Genomic DNA, 21,827 nt, shown 5'->3' with positions numbered 1-21,827 from the left:
TATGGATGTCTGTATTGTTAAAATATACATATATGTATGTAAACTGTAAGTAAGACTAAATGTAGACTTGGGCAAGTTGTATACATGTGTAGACACACACACACACACACACACACACACACACACACCATTAAATTGCACGTTCTGACCAACAGTAATCGCTTTACTCGAAAGTACAGTACCTATACAGTATAGTACAGTACTTAGGTAGGCTTCTGTAAATATGGTACTTTAACTTTAAAACACAACAGCTATGTTTAACACTTTCAGATTAACAGTTTACATTCCATTTCTAAAGATCGCACTTCTCCTGCCTTGGCAAAAATCTTGGCGGCTCAACGTTACAACTTGTTGTTTGCATCATTCACAAAACATGAATTCAGTTTGTTTAGCAGAAATGTATATTGCATATTAAGTATTAAACTTGTGGTCTGTGGCCCATTTTGCCATTGTAATGCTTTTGCTTTGAATGGTTTGAACAGAAACTACAGTGAATTTATCCACCCAAATACCAGTCCCATTAAGTGTCCCAGTGAGTCATGACAGCAGAGCAGCATTAACAATGGCAGGACTTCCCCTAAATCAACAGGAGCTTGTTAAAACACCTGTGACTTCCCTGTCACAGGTCACGTCAAACTGTAGCTCCATTAGCAGCTATTAACGCAACAAAACCAAATCTGAATCGTGGGTAATGTTCGTAAAATTAATCACTGTAACAAGTAAAATAAGCACAATGTTATTTTGGGTTTATTTGCACTTGTTATTTTAAGAGTACGGAAGAAACTAGAAGACAGTCAGTCCAAGAATAATCTGGTTCATCGCCAAAGTCAGGTTTTAACTTGATATAGTCCATTCTCAGGCAAACACCATCACTTAAAATATGTTTTTGACTTTTATTTAGTTAGTTTTTAAATGGTAGGACTTGTAGCAGTGATGAATATCTTTTGCACAGCGGAGAGGCTTTTCCTTTCCCACAACGCGAGATTACCCAGCTGTCTTTGTCACTGTGAAGACTGAGATTGATCTGAACCTGAGATATCTATAATCACCAGACAACAGCAGGCAAAATGGGTTCCCATGGGAGAGATTACTGAACCACGGAGTCAGCTGCTTAAATGTTGACATCTGTTTGCCCTTCACAGAAAAATACCCCACTGAGACACACACACACACAGTGTGTGTGTGTGTGTGAAAGAAATGCATACACTTCCCCTGTAACTCTATCCTTACAACGTTACAGTCACCCAGAGATGAAGTCGTTCACATGATTTAATCATACTGAAAGCTGAGAAAATAAATACATGCTGAGAGTTTGTCTATCAGAGATGAGTCAGTGCAGCAAGGCAGCTCTTAATGTATTACATAGCAGGTAGAAATGCACAACACTTGGGTCCCAGGAACACAAAGCAAATGCTTAAACTCAATACGTACCTTGTGGTCTGTGCTCCCTTCTTCATTCTTGTGCTCGCCTTCTGTTTTAGCCTCAGTCTCCTCATTCTCAGTCTCTGTACGAGTCCTGTCCGCGTGTGAAGGCGAATGATCATCGCTCTGTTCCGAGCTCCCCATATCTCCATTTACAAGCTCAGCAGTCTCTATCCTCACACTTTCATGATTCTCCTCTGTATCCTCCTTCTCCTTCTCGTTGTCCTTGTCCATCTGCACTAGCACCCCGTTCGCTGCTTGCCTGTTGGCATCTTGTGTCGTGGCCGCCGCAGAGGTGTTCCTGCTGGTCTCCGTCTTTGGATATGCACGGTGAGCTGGACTGCAGTTGGCAGACTTGTTGATGTGTTTGAGCGGTGAGCTGTCTCTCTTGTTTTCTGTGTTGCTGGAGGAACAGAAGAAAAAGCAAAGGAGGAAGTGGCTCAGTCTGGGTAAGAGTGTATAAAGGGCTAACTAACAAACCTTCCCAGAATAAGAAAATAAGGGAGGGGGAAAAGAAAAGAAATTTACAGTAGTCTGGTCCATACCTTCTCAAGGTGACAGAGTGTGGTGCACAACAGCAGGCAGAGAGCTTTTGCATATGAGTGTGAGAGTTAAAAATAAACCAGTAGAGATGCACAAACTTCCTGCTGTCTTATTAGGTTGCTGACTGAGAGCTGAGAGGAAGTGTGAGTAAAGCAAAGGGGCACAGTAACGAGGAGCAATAGGAGGAGCAGAAAAGTAAATCACCACTACTCCCGAGAGGTAGATGCTGCACTACTTCCCCACACATGGAAAACCTACTTTATACGTTCTGCTGCGAGGCCTCTTTTATGCTTAGCATCCAAATGGATGAAATGAAAAAACAATTTGCAGAAGACAACTGACACGCAGCACAGAAATGGAAACTAGATTGACAACAATGTGTGTGTGTACAATGTCACCATTCAGCTGCTCAACATCCTGTACCGGCAGTCGGTGCAGCTGTTTCCCAGCAAATGATACTCCACACTTTCAGCCAAACAAGAAGTAGCAACAGTAGCCACTGTGTCTCAGCTAAGATTATCTGAACTCAGTACAGTACATTAAAGGCAAAACTGTTAGCAGATTAAAAAAAAGTTACCATGTCTATATCTGGACTCTAACGTTTACTGATGCAAAAAACAATCAACCAACAGATGACTTTTTTCTCCCTGCCCAGTAGAAACAGGAAGTATCAATAAATAGAGGAAGAATGAACGGCTGGTGAAACACCCGACAGATGAATGTGTCGGGGGCCGTCACCTACCTGTGGTGTGGGAACATGAAACTATCTTTTCACCACTCAGAGTAAGACTGACAGTACCACAATTAGTGGGCGAGATACTATGTAATACAGTCTTCAGAAACAATACAGCCGCATCACTTTGTAGGTGCACACATCACTTCCTCCTTCCACACAAATAGCACAGCAAGTGTTCCAGGACATGACAGTGTTTCAAAACAGGCTCAACCAGACACGAATTAAGAGCAGCTTCACTTGCAGTGTGGTCGTCGCCTAGCTGCCTTTAAGGCAGCCAAACCTTGTGAACCAGATTAGTACATTAGTAGGTTAATTCTGTTCACAGAATCCGTGTGAAGCGTTTCTCTTCTTTGAGCTCCAGGGCCACTGGAGGGATAATCCTCACTGCCCAGGAGTGCCTGAATGAAATAGATGCACCAGATTCCTCTGATTAACCTCATTTCACACCAGAAAATGCGATGAAAGGTGCGAAGAAAGCCTGGAGACCCGGGGAGATTTTTAGAGGCCAGGCCAGAGATGAGTTAGGAATATTACAGACTGGAGAGACAGATTTTAGTGGGCTGCTACTGCTGCAGATTGCATATTTTAGGGGTGCAACTGTACGAACAGATAGGACAAGGGCACCATTGTTGTGCCTCTCACCACTTTCAATGGGCCTCCCTCAGAGACACAAGGCTGCAGCTACAGTGCAAACTTACACGAGTAAAGCACAAACAAGTTAGACACAGATCAACACTGGAAAAATCTTACAGAATCTAAATCACAATTTAACTATGAGGCAACAGTATCAAAGTATACACATTTGAAACTGAATTCGTCAAAGATTTCCTACCTCATCCTCCTCTCGCAGCATTGAGTACTGTCCCACAACTGAATGTGGACCCGCGTTTCCCCTCGCCTGTACAAATCTCCTTTCATCCCCTTGCTAACACTTGGCTCAACAGCCACAGACTAATCTCCACTCACTCTCTCTAATGACTCTCGTCCAAGGTACAATCAATGAGTTGCGGCTGAAAACTTTGAAACTTCTGCTTTTTTATCCTTGAACTAGTTGGTGTAGAAAAGTTGGGAAAGACCGATTTCTGTCACTGTGATTACAACAAGCCAGAGATTTATTACAAAAGCCAAGAAGTTACAAAGATGAAATCTTTCAACCACATTAAGGCAAAAGCTGCTAATTCAATCATACATTGTGACGGGGTTTTAAATCAGTAAAAGCAATAACAGAGGCTTACATTTCCTAAACATTATTAGGAAAATAACAGAATGAGCAAATCATCCACGGATCAAGTAACTGCTCATTTCTGTAGATATCTAGGCAGAGAAAGTTAAGAGGCCGAACCTGTTCTCCTCAAAGCGGTTGATCAGGTCTAAGACTTTGGAGGGTTTCTCTCTGGGTCTCTCCCGGCTGACAGCCCCCGTTTTTCCTCCTCCACTTCCGTCCTCCATGCTGCTTATAAGTGGGGGTTTCTGGATGTGGCCCAATGGGGATGGGATATCTGTCACTGGGCTTTGGAGGTGCAGTGGCTTTGGAGGCACTGGATATAAAACAGAGGAATTTACAACATGAGAAATGTCCTGAATGCTAATCACAGCTTCAATTCATTTTCTTACTGCAATCTCAGTTTGAAGCTGAAGGTGGCAGCATCAGCTGTCACATGTGACACCACCTGTAGGACACTGAACTGTAATAAACGTCCTAAATGTAATAAAGAAATAACCAGGCTTGGCAAAAAACTAACTGTGCATGGCTTTGCAACTAAATATCCTGCCTGACTTACAGCAGCAGGAAGAATGGCGCTCTGTTCCCTGCATTATCTGTGTAGAATGATTTACCCAACGCAAACACAAGAGGAACGAGTCTCTCGGTTCACTGATCCCAAGCCAGCTTACATAACTCTTCTTCTGGTTTGACCATTTTGTGGATGTTAACAGTGTCAAACAGCGTCCATAAGCACTGATTCATTCAGTGTTTTTCTGAAGATTTACAGAGTAAACAAAGACGAAGTGAACAACAAAGCAGTAGAAAGGTCACTGAGACCACATGTTGTGAATCAGTGCTATAATAATTCCTGCCTTCTAAGATTCTCACTTTGTGGCGTCTGGCTGAATTTCTTCCCACATGCTATTATATACCTGGTGGTTTAGACTGCAGCCGAGGCCTGCCGCCAGGGACTCTTCCATTGACCCCTCCCCGGCTCTTGTCGGTCGTCCTTGCAGTCACCCGATTCAGACACGCCTGCACACTCGGCGCTTCGCTGCGTTCTGATGCTGGGCTGCTGCCTAGAGCTAAAGGACACAGAGGGCGCACAAGCTTAAAAGCAAAATCGATAATAGAATCAAAACCATTTTTATACAAAGAAGTGAGAGTGAAGAAACCAAAAGCATACGTATTTTACTGTTTTATCACTACAGGCATTATCGACATAACTAATATTTACGATAGGTGACACTGATATATGCCCCACTCATCCTGCAGTGACATTTGAAGCCGTCACTCTGTGTTCTGACTGTTCAGCTGATGAAATGTGTGCTTAGATCTCTGTGGTAGTACATGACTTATGTCGGTGCAATGTTCTACATCAACTACTTTCAAAGATGAACTATGCTAAAACACATGTTTTTTATTAAGAATGGATTATTTTGAAATATAATATCTGAGTCAGAACCTTTAATTTTACACCTTAACTTTCATAACAACCTCTGTCTTGTTTTATTCAGTATTACAGGTGGCCTGAAAAACCAACGTGCCATTCCAGAAACAGATATGCAAACATATTCTCCTCCAATTCGCCCTGTAAAGAAAAAAACATTCCCATCATATATTAAGTGCCATAAACAGCTGAAGACCACACATTAGAGGTTGTCATACACTTCAGTTGATTATCCCAGTTAATCATCCAGCTGATGATCAGCACCAGTGAGACTTTTTACCCAACCAGCTGGCCACAGATGGCGCAGCATCAGTGTTTAGATAGAGCTGGCAGACCGACTTAATGGAGCAGGCGACACAGACTGGCAGTGTTTACAGTAGCCTAACTCGACCTCTCTCTAACCTCCCCAAGCGCGCGCACACACACACACACACACACACACACACACACACACACACACACACACGTCAGTAAAAAATATGAAGGAGCAGCCTGTTAAAGCAAATGTCCAAATATGGAGTTACACTGCTGAGAGAGTGAAGACCCTCATTATTCTATAAGCTATTAGTACATTAGCTTCCATTTAAGGTGGCCATTTAACGGGTGTGTGTGATTTAGCAAAGGTAAACCAGCTGATGTATAGCTTGGATGTAGCTTCCATATAGCTTTGACACTGGTAAACTACAAACTACTCCAGAAGTTGTAGAGTTAAGCACGTACAAGGATGCATGCTTTACCTGAAAACAACAAAAACAGTGGACTTCTTATAATTTGTGCTTGTTCTGGTTTCGGTCAGTCTGTTATTACCGAAAGTGAAGAAGGGACTTCGTGTTTCTGGCAGTCAGGGATGCTAACATGCACAGAGAAATTTTTCATCTTTGAAATGAATCATTGAGGAAGGACCTTCGTTTCTTTTCAGACTCAGTCCCATCATGTCTAAAAATAGTTAAAGATATATTTCTAAAAAAAAAAGAGAAATATATCTGCCACTCAAATAATCAAACATGTAAAGTAAAGTGGCTGTAATGATCAGCCAATGAAGAGAGCAAAAGATAAACTGAAAATTACTATCTCTAAGAACACACAGTCACTGGACATTTTATTAAGTACACCCTGCTAGGGCTTAATTGGATTGGATTGTTTGTGGTATAGAGTCAAGTGCATGTCGGCTGTGCATCCATGATATGAATTTTTGTCACATCCCAAAAGTGATGTGTGGTGACTGTGTAAGCCATTGGAGTACAGTAAGCTAATCGTCATGTCCAAGCAACCAGTTTGAGATTTTCTGAGCTTTGCCACACGGTGCATTATCCTGCTGGAAGTAGCCATCAACAGATAGGAGCACTGTAGTCATAAAGGGATTGATTTGGCCGGCAACAACACTCAGGATGTAGTGTTTAAACAATGCTTGGCTGGTAGTGTGCCAAGAAAATATCTCCCACACATTACACCACTGCCACCAGCTTAAACTGCTGGTGTATGGTAAGATGGATCCATGTTGTGACCCCACCATATAAATGCCACAGCAGAAATCAACACTTGTCGGACCGGGCGACATTTTTCCAACGTTCCATTGTCCAATTTTCGCCCCACTTTTATCTTCTTAGCTGATAGAAGTGGCAACTGGTGTCATCTTGCGCTGCTATAGCCCATCTGCCTCAATGGTTTGACGTATTGTGCATTCAGAGACTTTTCTGCATACCTTTACTGTAATTAGTGGGTATTTGAGTTACTCTTGTGTTCCTATCAGCTCGAAGCATTCTCCTTTGACCTCTGATATCAACGGGCCATTTTCTTGCAGAGAACTGCTACACACTGGGCAGTTTCCCTTTTTTCAGACTATTCTCTCTAAACTCCAAAGATGGATGTGTGGGAAAATCCCAGTTTCTTAAATACTCAGACCAGCCCCTCTGACAACCATGCTGCATTCAACGTCACTGAAGTCATCTCTCATCCCCACTCTGATGCTGGGTTTAAATTTCAGCAGGTCGTCTTGACTATGTCTATGTGTCTAAATCTTTTGAGTAGCTGCCATGGGATCGGCTGATTAGATATTTGCATTGCCAAGCAACTGAACAGGTATACCTAATGACCTGGGTGTTGGCTGTATTTGTAGCAGGATGGCTCTGTTCTGGGATACTGGGTTCTGTTGTATATGCAAAGTCTGAGGTGGACAGAGCGACAGCAAGGAGACAGCACTGAATAAGGTAGACGTCAGCGATGACAATCATGATACTGATTAAGACACAGAAAACATGAAAAGGAGGAGATGGGTTGGAGGTGGGTTGCACAGGGGCTTGCAGCTGCACCAATTTTCAAGCAAAAAGATATAGGTTCATGTTATCACTACATTTGATTAATCAGACATACAGCACATAGTTGATAAGCTGACCAGGTTACTTAGGGTAAGTAACCTGGTCTTCGAGTGAGAGCTTAATGTACTATATACTTTGGAGTACCTCTCCAAATGCAGCTTGTTTACAAAAATGTTGTTACTATGTGCCAAGTTGGTTCCTGGAGCCCCAGATTTGTCTTTACTAGAGTAATCTTTATCTTACCAATCTTAAAGGGAAAGAGAAAAAGAGTAACCACAAAATCATACAGTCACAATTTCTATTTTAAAGGGTGGACCGTAATTAAAGACAACAAGTCTGGCAACTGTCTGACTGGAAACGGTCCCACGCTGTGTTTGGGAGGGCTTTCTTTCTAAACATGGCCCCAAAAAATACCAATCAGTTATGAAGGCAGGCCGCAGGAATTTTTCATGATTAGGTGCTTGACTTCCACTCTCAGCCACATTAGAGGCCATAAAAAACATCTTGCAAAACATTATGCACCACATTATAAGTACACGGTCTAAAACGAAGTCTGCCTGCAAATTGCATTTCGCATGTGGCATTTATCCTGACTCCTGAGTACAGGAGGTCCAGTGTCCACAGCCCAGCTTTATTTTCTTGGGTTGTCAGTAACCACGTCAAACACCAGCGGCTCAGGTCTGAATCACCTTTACATTGCAGTCTTTAACCTGAATAGCAACACTTAATATATCTGTAGGCTGTGTCAAGACAAGAGAGATGTAAACAAAGATATAGATCTGAAAATGCTTAGATGTGTTGCTGTCAGTTATGTAGAAGATTAGATGTTGAGATTTTATGTCACATCATTTATTTTTAACCTCTTATCTTGATCAGTAGGTTAAGGAAATGCAACCAGAGCTGTTACACTGAAAATAAAGTTTTTTCAAAACTACAGTGTTTGGGAAGAAAGTCCTGCTCCTGGTAACACACTCATTCTGGCACCTTCTCATTAAAACTGTCTTGGCACAACAGACAGCCATGTGCAGTAAATTAGAAGCAGCCAGACAGCGTGCTGCAGAAACACTTTGATTCTAATCCTCATCTGTGTGACGGAGAAGGAGGCCTGCTGTCTGGAGTACGAGATGGATCGGGTGGATGTGAACACAAAATACAACTTAAATGTGTTGCACAGAAGGGAAGGACGAACTCTACCTTCTTTTCATAACTTCGGTGTTTAGGCAAGAAATTTCCTGAAACTCAGTTCTGTTGTGCTTTTACAGTAAACAGATCATGTACTTTTACTAGAAACTGAAAACACTGCTGGATCACTACTCCAATCCAGGAAGTGAAGACTTGACTAGTCAAACCGAGACTTGACTTTTTTCTTTGTTGCAGGATTGTGAGGCTTGTAACCATGGTAACTGTCCTTTTACCTGGTGAAAATGTAAAATTTCACTGCATACTCCACGGAGCCCAAAGGATCAATATTAATAAATTCAAAGCTACAGAGCAGGAAGAAGAATTAAGAAATGCTCATGCAAAGGGTACGTACACATGAGAGGTAGAGTGGAGAAAACTTTCTGGTTTTACAAAGTACAACACATCTTTGATTTCAGAAGTTTTCCCCAGTAACAGCACCTTTCTTTACAGTGTGACTCTACCCCTCTGATGGAGCTTATATCAGAACTGGTTCCCCAACATTAGATTAACTAACCACCTTTCAGCTGTGGAAAATCCCAGCGGTGATTTGTCGAATGGGTGAATTAAATTTACTACACGCTGAAAGAATCCATCTCTTCAGCGCAAGTATCTTACTCTGCAACAAGAAAACAAGCAATGTCCGAAAATAGTGAAATCCAAACTAATTCCAAAAATAGCTCCAGGCACACTACATTCTTCCAGTTTGTTGTTGAAACCCTATCAGGAACATCACAATGATTTGTTTTTAAATTTTTTTTGTCTTAATAATGTTTCAAGAAGACTTACGACACTCAATACAATTTTGCAAAATGGAAAGATTTGAGGAAACACTGGACATAAATGATAAAAAAGACATACAGATCACCGGTACCAAAATCAGCATGCCAACACGCCCATGATGACAGATGATACCAAAGGTGTATTTTCACCCTCTTAGTTTAGAAGGTTAACAAGTTGAAATACAGACTGTAGTCGAGGCTAATGGGGATGACATCAGGTTTGCAGGCATGAATGAATGAAAACTGAGAAGATGATGGATTATCAAAGGTGCCAGTTGGTACAAAGTTTCACTATACAACAAATGTTTAACTCAAAACCTCAAATTTCAACTTTAGAGTGCAGCTGCAGAAGTCACAAACCCCTGTAACCATGCCGCTGTATCAAGACTAAAAGCTGCTCCCATGGAATCAACACGGGAATGTTAATACAGCAAAGATGAACAGCTTTTCTAGTTTTTCTTTTTAAAGATTTTTACAGAGAAAACGTACATCTTGCTTATTTACAGGCAGGCAGGTAGGCAGCTGACCTAATCGTTCTTACGTGAATGTTCAAGATATTTCTACCACCTGACACCACCTTGTTTGAGAACTGTCACCTGACAGCACAGCTGTCCGACCTGACTTTTATGTTTTACGCATCTCTTCTTGTGTGTCATGTTCTTTTTGGCCCTCTTGAGACAAAATATGTCCTGATACTTAGGTGTGAGAGCTCGAGGTGAAAAACAAAAGGCACACCCGACTGTGTACAAGCAGAGGAGTGGTTGACATAGCTTGAAACTGAGGCTTCGTCTTCTGCTGTTACTGCAAGGGTGTGACAGAATTTCCTTGTGATCAACAAGGAAATTCTGAGTATTTTTTATTTTAATATATTCTGCTTCATCTTTGTAAACTTTGTGGCATTTAAAAGACAGTTTGGGTGGCTTCTACACAGTCACACCAAAGTCAAGGAAAATGAGGGAAGAATGAGGATAAAAAACGAGTTGAAGTGAACAGCAGCCTTTAGAAAAATCTGTCAAGCTTCAGTCCTTACGTGGCTATGAAGAAGTTTGCAACTGCAAATTTATGTGTAAAGTGCATTTGTAGGCCACTCCTATGTTAGTTGTATGAAAGGCTCAGACAGTTTAGAGTGTAAACACTGCAACACTGCAACACAAAGATAAAAGAGCAGCATGGGCGTGAAAACATGAAAGACTGCTGTCACTAAAGTGTGATCACACAATTTTATTTAACACCTCAAACTGAACAAAGCAGATGACACAAAACGTGAGAAGAAAACTACATCTCGATAACTATACTCTAGACTCAGCAGAGACAATCCAAGGATGAACTATTCTGCCAAGCTTGGAAAAAAAAAAAGAAAATCCCAGTGAATGAACTCACCCTGTGTTTGAGATAGACCGGAAAACAGCTGCAATGTCGATCTCTACTGTTGTGTGTTTGAGAGTGTGTGTGTGTGTGTGTATCCCAGAAGAGCTGAAAGTTTAGCATCCGTGTAATCTTCCCAGGCGGTGCTGTTGAGAATGACTCAGCTCAGGAGGGAGATTTACAGGGCAGCAAAAGACTCCTCCTTCACTCTCGCTCACACACCCCTTATTTAAGTGGCTTTTAAAAAGTACTGATTCACACAAACCGAGAGTTGCACACACACACACGCACACAAAACCACCTTCAAATGAACTCTGTACCTTTAACCTCACAGGAACTGCACGTTTAGACCTTAAAAGGTTCGAATCCATAGAAAGAAAGAGAACAGACACAAATGCCTGTCAGAGCAACATTTTTCCAGAAAATTAACTGATTTCAGAGAATAGAAATAAATGTAGTTTAAAGTTATGGCATAATAAATTATCCTGCAATTTTCAGGTACACTGAAGGGTTCTCCAGCTTCCTCTCACTTGTGAAACCAATTTGTTACAATCACACAATGAAGCAAACAGCAGAAAGCGAAACAGGACCACTAGCAGAGGACAAACTTGTTTTTCAAAAAGCCACAGCACTTCTTCCTCCATCAGCGTCTCTTATTAGTGAAGCACCTGATCAATGACTGACAGCCACCACAGAAAAAAGCAGCCTAAACAGCTTCACTGCAGTTCTGTCATCCTGAAATCTAATTGAAGCCCCCAAAAATAAATTTTTATTTAAATCAGCTCGTCCTCTTGAGCCCCGTTGTTTATGCTAACATATAAAATGGTAAAAACTAGATAATCCAGAAACACTTTGATGCAATGACACGAACACAAACCAAAGCCTCCCGATTAATCGTGAAATATCAAAATGAGGCTACATTAAAATGAAGCAAGAGCATCACAAATGGAATTATGGGAATAAACTAAATGTACCTTTTACAGAAGTCTCCACGGGGAAGTGCAACTCAGTCTTCTCCATGTTCTGCATCTAACGTGTGCTGCACAGCTGCTCCCTGGTGTCTATGTGGTGAAAAGGTCTTGGTCTGATCTGAACCATCACATGGTTTCAGATAAACCCCCCCCAAAAAACAACAACAACACAGGAAGCCTTAATTTAAGTCATGCTGACACCTCTGACAGAAACAAGTCTTGACATCTTGCTTACTGCAACATGTAAACGCACTGCAGAGCAGCACTGTAGGGAATGATGAGCATTATTTTGTTCCTTCATTAATAAACTAGTTGGACCAGTATAAATTCAACTCCTGTTAAATTATCTGTCATTACAAGACTGCAAACCACAACTCACGTCATCCTCACCTTACTTTGTATGTTTTTTTTTTTTGTTTTTTTTTTTTTTGTTTTTTTTTACTTTTGTACGTTTTGTAGAAAACTGAGAAAAAACAAAGTTGGTGGTTTTTTTTAAAATAAATGCTGTGACTACTCAGAAATATTTATTTTTATTAACAATTGAAAGTTTTCTCGCTTTACATTTCCACCCAGATATGTTTTGTGATGTTTAATATGGAGTCCTGGAGATTTTTTGTGAGGTTTGCACAAATATTTCAGTGATAAATGTGACTGTATTTTTTATTTTAGCGCGACTTTCGATATAATTATTTTACTCAAGAACCTGTCTCATCCACTATCCATCCTGTCAGTCACGTATGCAAATCCCCCCAAGCAAGAAACAAAACCTTCCACTGATGAGCCACAACAATAAAACTCCAAAAAACTTGTCTGTTGGGAACCTTTTGGTTCAGGCATTCGTGTGGATGTTACTTTGATACATACCGCCCACCTAAACATTTCTGCAGCAGAAACACATCTCCCCTTGTTATCACCATGACAAAGCTCCTCTGCACTGCAAAAAATGTGGCTTGAATGGCTGGAGGAAAATTACCTGAAGTTGTTACCTGGCCTTAAATTCCCCACATGCCAATCCAATGAGCCAGCACCTTGTTGAGAACAGGTCCTGTGTCTGTGCACTCTTAGGTCACAGCTGTTTTGGCAACACAAAAGGACAACTTTCACTATATTAGGCTGATCAGTGTACAAATTGGAAGGAAACATCTCCTTTTGTTTACTTGGTTTCAAAGAGTCAGTGAGACAAGCATACCCTGGTTACTTAGTGCATGTAAACATCCTTTGTAAGGACAAAGGCGTTCTGCATGATCGCTATGGTTACATTTATTTGATGAAAAACTGAGCTGTGAAACAAAAACTTTTGAGACAAAGTCACACAAACTGCTTCAAAGCCACAAACATACATGCACACATATATGCACACACTCCAAATAGCACTACCTCAACCATTCAGCTTGAGAGTGCACTGTTGCTGTGCACGTTTGGCTCCACTTTTACAGACGAGGCTTTCAATGATCCAATCATGCTAACGCACACTGTGTGAGAGAGCATGACAGACAGAATGACAATTACAGCCAGTCCTGTGAGCTTGGAGTTGGGTGGGGGGCTTTCAACTGCCCAGACTTTCTTCAGATTAAGCTTGCATCATCCTCTAATCCGAGGGCCGTTGTGAGATTACCCCACGAGTCTGCTTCGAAAGACTAGATAATATAACAAAAAAGGAAAGAGACACGGATGAAAACCCAGGTGCAAAAAGGAGAGGGACTTACAGGCGTGAACTAGAAAGAAGAGAAAACGAGGAAAATGAAGAATAGGAAGACACAGAGGGCCAGAGGTAAGCGCCCATTCATCAAAAGAAGCAGACCGTGAGACACAAGCATGTTTGCGAGCGTGAGCGCACACACGAGTTTGATATAAAAATAGAGCAGCGACCCGCAGCGTTCTTCACACCCCTGCATAGCAGAGAGTTACAGGAAGGAGTGTTCATAGTGTCCTTCACAGTATCATCCTCTGTCCTCACTGTGCATGCTAACTGATTTTACTCAGATCCAGAAGGTCTGGCAAAGCTGAAAAATCCATGCATTCTGTTGATTTTGAATGCAAATGTGTGTAAATCAGAGGTGTTGATTGAAAAGAGACGATGGACATGTGAACATGGCAATGAAAATCAAGATGATGCACAAAGTGGACAAAGTGGACTATACTGACATAATATCGCCTTCGAAAAATGGGAGACTAAGAAAGATATGAATACTAACACATCTAAAGTTCACAAATTTCACAGAGTTTTTCAAAAAGTCTGCGTGCAAGCCGTAAAGATAAATGGAGGTGATGTAACCTACCTATGGACTGTTCGATCTTCACCGCCACACAGGTCTGCTCTTCAGTGTTCTCCGACTGGAAACAGGTAGCTTTGCCCTTCCTCTCTACAACACAATATGCATAGAGTTCAAGATTTAGAATAAAAATAAGTTGACAGAATTCGTGTAGATTAAGAGGCTATTTTAAAGGTTGACCTGCATATCAGACAGAAGCTTTAAACAGTTTGAGGCTTCCCCAGATTTTATGTAAAAGGTCCACCAACTCAGACCAAACCCCGCCCCCAATAAACTTATACAATGAAAAGGAGAGATTGTGAGATCTGAAGCACTCTTGTGGTAGCTGCATTTATCAAGATCTGGAGTACACTCATGTTTGTTTTGAGAATGAAAGGGAGTATATAAGTCCTTGGAGAGAGAAACCCTAATTAGTCTGTCTGTGATATGTAGGCCATCGTCAGCTGGGAGAGCAAGCGCTCTTTCAAAACAGCCGTTTAATATGCACATAAAAGATTAAAGAGAAAATAGCTAGTCGTAAAAACAACGAAGACCTCGTGAGCATTCCAAAGCCTCCAAATACACACACACACACACACACACACACACACACACACACACATAGACATAACTCTGATACAGCAGAGTAGCACAAACACAAACCTATGCCCTCACAGTCAGATGTATTGAGCATCAAAGTTGTGCGATAATCATCGCCACTACAGGCACCCTGTTCTGTCACACCAACCTCCTCTTTCACTATATCATTAAATATTCACTGTGGTCTTTCTGTCTGGCAGCTCCATGTTCAAAATCCACTGCCAAACATATCCACTAGCCCTCCTCTGCACATATCCAAACCACCGAGTCGATTAGGTTTTCCTCCTGATCGACTCGTTCCTAATCTTGCCTATCCAGGTAACTCTCAATGAAAATCGTACAATATTCAACCCTCCAAAAATACTAAAAAGAAAGCATCAGTGTGTATTTTGTAAACGGCACTACAGCGGAACAATATGACTGATTGATAACGAGTCACGTACCATCAGCATGCAAAAAACTGATAATGATTTTAAACATTTGGAAATTAAAAGAACTGCATGTTTGCTCAGAGGTTGTGGAGAAAACTGCATTTCCTTGAATGACACGCTCCAAAACTAAGTCACCCCACACAGACACCACTGTTAAAATAAAGCTACAGAAGCACTAACATAATAACAACCTGGGGAAAAAGTTATCCCTTTATTGAGCAGTATGGGTGTTAATATAGTATTTATAAAACTTGCCTGTTTAAAATGATTATCTCACCAATGTTTGTGGGCAAGATAATGAATTGGAGAATTTTTAAAGCAACTATCTGTCATTATAATATGGCTTGTTGTGCATTTAATTAATTCATTATCAGATGCAATCATATTGTTAATGGATGCATCTTGCTAAGTAAGGCTTAGCACTCAACCCTTTTCGATTGTGGTCACTTCTGACCTGCGAGACTAAGAAGACAAAAGAAGGCAAAGAAGGCAGTCTACACTTATAAACAGGTTATAGTTTTGTGGTAAATCATCTTCTATTTAATTTCAGTTGCAAAACTGGTGTTGACATCATCCTGCAATGTTTTCAGCCTGTCAGGAAACTACACAGATTAAAAAAATAATAGAAATCATATCTCTCCAAAATACATGACAGGGTAACATAATGAGTCTTACACAAGTGAATTGAATTGTATTACAACATTCATGCCTCGCTTATCGTTTCTCAAACTCAATTCTGAACAAGCATTTAGTGCTGTGTCAGTCAGGATATACAACACAGCAGCGAGTGGACCGAGCTGACATAATGGAGCGTGGATAATGGTACGTAAACCAATAGTAGAGTATCTCAATGGGGGGTCGTGCAAACGGTGGAAATACAGATGACGGTGTGTGTGTGTGTGTGTGTGTGTGTGTGTGTGTGTGTGAGGGAGAGAGAGTGAAGGGGGGTATAATATCCTGGCGCACAGATTAAAGGAGGGCTTTCTCCACCCACCATCTGGACTCCTCATGACAGGCCTGCCTGCTGTTCAAAGACAGACACACACACACACACACACACACACACACACACACACACACACACCTTACTTAACAGTATACAAGTTAAACCCCAGTCGAGTTCCCTATTGAAAGTATAACAAATGTAAGCAGCTTATGAAAAGCATTATGTACACATCTTCTCTACAGAGACAGCCTATGGAGGCCCCTCCTCCGGCCAACTCTTAGCCGTGTGACCAGAGTCACTGCGTGCCTATTGTTTCCTTAAGTGGGGGGATGTGTTCTGATGTCAATACTGAGAATAAACTCAAAAGAGAAAATGGCCCACACTTTGGCGACTACACCCAGCCAGAAAGGTCAGAGAAATAGGTTTCTGAGATGTGGGTGATGACTGATGGAGGAAAGTGTACCGGCCCTTCTACTGACGTACTCATCATGCAACTGGCCTGACACTAAAGCTTCCCCTCCCTGTTCATTATCATCCTGTTTTTTTTTTTTATGTGATGATCTTTTTGTTATAAGTCCGAGCATAACACAACTGATAACCTCAGCAGACCCGGAGAAAGCACAATCCACACACAAAGTGAACACTGGTCACCGGCCAGGTAGGATCTGGGAAGTGATGTGGGATGAGAGTCGCCATAAAGTCTCAATAGTGACAATGAAACCAGAAGTCATATTTATAGTCTCCTATTAAGGCAGCGATAACGACAAGTTTACTGAGAGGAGCTGAGAAAGAGAATTGGCCAGTGAGAAGGAATCAGATTTACAATAACAGGAACTCAAGCATTTATTAAAATTACTGATTGAGGAAGTGAGAGCGCTGAGCAGACCTCGTACATATACGTCTGTGGTTCTTGGAAGAAAGCTGCCAGTTACAGTAAACATAAACTACACAGGTGTGAGGGAGTAAATACTGCTACTGACACATTTTGATTGTTATGTTTTACAGTTACAATTATGCCTTTGATGTTCAACAACATAGGTGGCAAACTGCTACAAATTGTTCTCGAAGTAAATAAAAAACAAATTTAAAGGGTTATGTTCTAAGCAGCTCTCTGCACTACCAAACTTTAAAGCTACCATATTGGCACCTCGTCCTTGACAGCTACAGTAACCTGCTCAGAGTGAATGGTCAGTGAGTCGTGGCATTTATCTGAACTTCAGAAATGTGCATCTGCGTATGCGATATGCCGTATCTAATGATCAAAAAGTGGTGCAAACAAAACTTTTATCAGGTCAGTCCTTTGGTTTGTGGTGCTTATGTTTACTTGCTGTAAAGCAGCACAAGAACTCTGATAGACGTCTGTGATTGAAAACACCAAATGAGCTCCAACCAGCAGTCAAACTGAACCACCTGTGTTTTCGCCAGCCTTCAACAATGTAGGCAGTTATAAACTATAGATGGTTTAAAAAAACGCTTAACTAAAAATGAGGGTATTCTATCTTTCTCCATCTTCAAACATTACTGCAAGAACAGCAAAAGTTAACTGATGCTGCTGACAAGTATCGTGTAGCTGAAAATATCGGCCACAAGTTCATTCTTGTGCGCTACACCTCTCCGATTACAGTACAACAAACATTTAAAACTCTGCAGCACCAGGTAAGATTATGAGCAAGAAATAAATGGCACTGCTTCACCATTCACACGAAAGCTCTGAAAGGTCATTAAAAAAGTTCTTGCATAGTTTCCCTTGACAGACAGGCTGTGTGTCTAAAATGTTTCTTAGGTGACTGTTCTCACACTCACTTATCTAACAGCACCTGTGTGTTTGGGTTTCTGTGGTAAAGGCAGCGCTTCCTCTAGAGCTTTTTTTAATCCGTAGTTCACCAACACTTTTTCATTTTTAGACCCTTTATTTATTTTGCGTGTCTCAAAATATGACAAAAAAACAAAAAGTCATTTGTTTACACTACCTGCCAGCACTCCTCCCAAAAAGAGTTGTGTTTTCCCCAGCCGGGTAAACACAGAATGGTTATCAATCCTATAGTGTCTTTTCCATTCAGGAGTATCCATATTTATAAGAAATTACAGTCCGTTCTTCACACACACGTTTCCTTCTTGGCTGGTAAGCTCATGTATGTGTACCCGTGAGAGCTTTGGAGTCTCTGTATCACTGCACAAACCGGTTCCCTGGAAACTAGAGTCACCTGGTGAAGCAGACAATTGCAGGAAGGGAGGAGGGACAAGTCGCCCTGCAAGATATGTATTCACGGTCACTTTCATGACTTTCCCTTAGAATGCTTTGAGAGTTGGCGAGGGGGGAGGAGAAAGTGAGAAGGCAGGAAAAAGCAAAGGAGGAGTTAAAGAAATGCAATAAATCACTGATGAAGAAAGGTGGAAAAAGGAGTGACTATGATATGGAGAAGTGAGAGATAAAAATTAACCAGCTGAAACAGTTCATATTTAGTCATCTGTGGACATGCAAAATTGTTCTACAACCCATTATTTAACCCATTTTACATTATAATGAACATTTGATCCACCCTGTTAATTTCTTTAAAATGTTATTCACCTTAAACTGACTGCACGGAGCTGAACCTTAACCTAGTCTCAGTCCTGATATAAATAAGTGTAGAGAGAGGATGCTGCTGATGTAATTCTATAATGATGAGATAAAGATATTATTATTCAAAAGAAAAGACACAAAGAAAGCAAAGTAAGCTAAGCTTAATATGCAAGGCTGTCCTAGATTGAGATAACTGCTATTCAGATGTAACTCATAAATAATGGAATAGCGTGAATGTATTAGCATGCCAAGTCACACCCCTTTAATCGTATGTTCACGGTGGTGATAAAATGTGTGTGAGCTTTTCTTGCTTGACCCAGAGGATATTGGCTACTGAAAGAGACCAGATGCGTCTGTCTCTGTTCAATCTCGTTCTTCCATTATGGACAATTACCAGAGAGTGATGGCTTTCTGTCACAGGCATAATAGAGTGAAAATTAAAAGGCCTTGTAAGCGTTTTGTGTATTCAAGACAACCAGATGAGACCCTGCGTCTCCAGCTCACGGTGCAAACGTGGGAAATTGACGTAGTTTGTTCTCCATATAACACTTAAAAGAATAAGCTGATATTTCTGGTACCTGAATTTAATGCCAGTTTGTTGGGCTTTCATTTACCCCTGACACAAAGTAGCTGCAGAATGCATCATCCCTGTTGTCAGGCTTGGTTTCATCTTCGTCATTCACTGCTTTAGCAGTTACCTATTTGCAATACCGGGATTGTAAGCTAGGATTCCCTCTTGTTTTTAGCTTCTCTTTCAGCACAGACTCTTCGGCTGCTAAATGCTATCTATGCAGATTATTTTATGTGGTGAGCAGTATCCTGTGCTGTTTTTGCTGAGATCACAGACCTGTGACAGTCTTTGTTTTCAGCTACAAAATGCCACACTTCTTGCCTCATAAAATCTGCACATCACTGTGCCTCTTTGTTTACCACCAGGCACCCTACAAAGCTCCAGCATGTGAAGATAAGCATGATCTGAACATGCTCTCCGGCCCATGTCTAATGAGGGCAGGCCAACTGGGTGACTGGATGTGCTACAATCCTCAAGCTGAACAACACAACGGACCCTTCCCCCCGTCCCATAGAGACAGGAAGAGATGGAAACTATAGGCTTCCTGTTTGCTGTTGCAGGGATAATCATTCTCTGGAGAAGAATGACTATAACAGACCATTTAAACGTGTTTGTCATGCCAGATGGCAGACACTAAGTTCCACAACTGATCCAAATAGCTATACCACAACCAGGGATACTTGTAAGAAAAATAAAGTTAGTATCAGAGGGCTATGAGAGCACATAGCTGAGATCCAAACAGCAGTGTACACTACAATCACTGAGAACATCAACAGGCTACAGTCTTTTCCTCTGTGTGCCTTTTTTCACAGCATCTTGCTCATCACAGTCATCTCATTTTTCTTGTCATCTCCTCCTTCATCCACATGACCTGCAGGTCTACCTTAAAAAAAAAAGAAAGATCACAGCTGGTGTGGCAGAAGCTCCCAAATGTGTCAATCAATAGCATGTCTGCCCGATTACCATGCCTGACCGAGTCCTGGGAGACCTGTATGTTCATAAATGAACAACAATGCTTATTTACGACAAGCTCTTCATGATAAGCCTAAGTCAACTGGATCTTAAGGTTCTAACAGATTAACTGGAGCTATGTGAAAGAGGAAACCTCTGTGCAGCATCTCAGCCTGGGTATAAAAAGGCAAAAATGTCCTTTAACTAGTTCTTCAACTAAAGCAGCTCTGTTTAAATTCCTTGCAAATCGCTCCTTTGTAAAAAAAGATTTCTATTAATAACATTTATATTTACACCACTTTGGCAAAAATCTCACGACTTCCTGAACCTAATTGTAGCTCCAGATCCAAAAATAACCACATGAGAAATTCCCACAAACTGACGCTAACGACTAAGTTGTTATTGCTCTTCTGATGCTGGCTTCAGTTCATGACGATTAAATCAGTGAAATGTGCCTGTTGTTCTTACGCACCGAGCAGCCAGAGGCGACAGACTGTACGGATGCCGTGTACAGAAGGTGAGCGACAGCACACGGCATTTCTGGTAGGTCGTGGCAGGGCTGGTGTTGTGCCAGCAACAGTTCAGAGCTATTTCTCACAGTAATGCAATAGACGTGATTAATTTTAATCTGGAAATAACAAAGTCGTGAGGTTACAATGTGACCTAGCTGTGATCAGCTGTTCAATTTTTACACTTGTTGCACATGTGCTCTAATAAGAGCAATACTACTAGAATCTACTATAAAGTGTGGGGCAGGCTAACGTCAGCAGTTTTCTTCTTGTTCTTTGTTAGCCAATATTTTGGGAGCAAATGTGCCCAGGTCTATAGATCTGCACATTTCTGTTCTATACTCCAAACAAACAGTTTTTTTATTCTTATGCATCAAGTAGAGAGTAAACAAGAGAGAATCATTAATGCCAAACAGATCTGACTCAATGCATAATGGACGAAGTAAATAGATGCTGAATATATTGCCAATCAAACAGCGTGGGTTAGGACTTGTGCCTCAAACGGGATCATTGTGCTCAGCATGAATGAGCCATTCTGACTGGCAGCAGAGCCCATATTCCCAGCACAGACTTGGAATGCACAGAAAACCCCTGCAATCCTGAAAGCAAGCCTGCAGCCGAGCCCAGAGCCAAGGCTGGTGCTGTAATGAGACAGAAAGAGAAAGATAGAAAGCAATGGATAACATTTAACGTGACAAACTTCCTCTATAACCAAGCTGACTATGCTACTAATTTTTTGTCCTCCTCTTTCTTCCTCATTCTGCACACTCCATTTTTAAACCCACAGAGCAAATGAGCTTGGTCACCTGCTTTTCTGCTCGTCTGCATTCACAAGCGCACAACACCTAACCTGACGCTTTGTAATAAAGTGTCAAACAGCATCAGCATTTGTGGTTTGGGTCATAAGAGTCTTAACAGAAGGACAAACTGCTCCACAAAAAGAGGATAAAATGACAAGGCAACCAGCTTTATTACAGCAGAGGTAGCACTGCGTCCCAAGGACAATGACACAGCACATTTAGCGTGGGACCAGAACA

At 41.4% G+C, this 21,827-nt stretch overlaps 1 protein-coding gene across 6 annotated transcripts in view; it reads right to left on the bottom strand.

The window, feature by feature from the left end:
• fgd4a (FYVE, RhoGEF and PH domain containing 4a) overlaps positions 1–21,827 on the bottom strand; it is a 47,955-nt gene that overhangs the window by 6,685 nt on the left and 19,443 nt on the right. For 2 of the 6 annotated variants that reach the window (XM_063480129.1, XM_063480130.1), the window contains exons 2-5: positions 14,247–14,330; positions 4,838–4,990; positions 4,044–4,239; positions 1,432–1,825 (exon numbers count right to left, since the gene is read on the bottom strand). In XM_063480129.1, the coding sequence (XP_063336199.1) occupies positions 1,432–1,825; positions 4,044–4,239; positions 4,838–4,990; positions 14,247–14,330 (827 nt within the window). Of the gene's footprint in view, positions 1–1,431; positions 1,826–1,967; positions 2,350–3,533; positions 3,633–4,043; positions 4,240–4,837; positions 4,991–11,011; positions 11,132–14,246; positions 14,331–21,827 lie in introns of those variants that run through there. The other 4 variants (XM_063480132.1, XM_063480131.1, XM_063480133.1 and 1 more) reach the window with 4 other exon arrangements.

The sequence above is a fragment of the Pelmatolapia mariae genome, linkage group LG7 (genome assembly GCF_036321145.2).
Source record: "Pelmatolapia mariae isolate MD_Pm_ZW linkage group LG7, Pm_UMD_F_2, whole genome shotgun sequence".
In the NCBI taxonomy this organism is placed as follows: Eukaryota; Metazoa; Chordata; class Actinopteri; order Cichliformes; family Cichlidae; genus Pelmatolapia; species Pelmatolapia mariae.
Note: the sequence above shows the minus strand (reverse complement) of the source record. Positions and strands in the feature narration are given on the sequence as shown.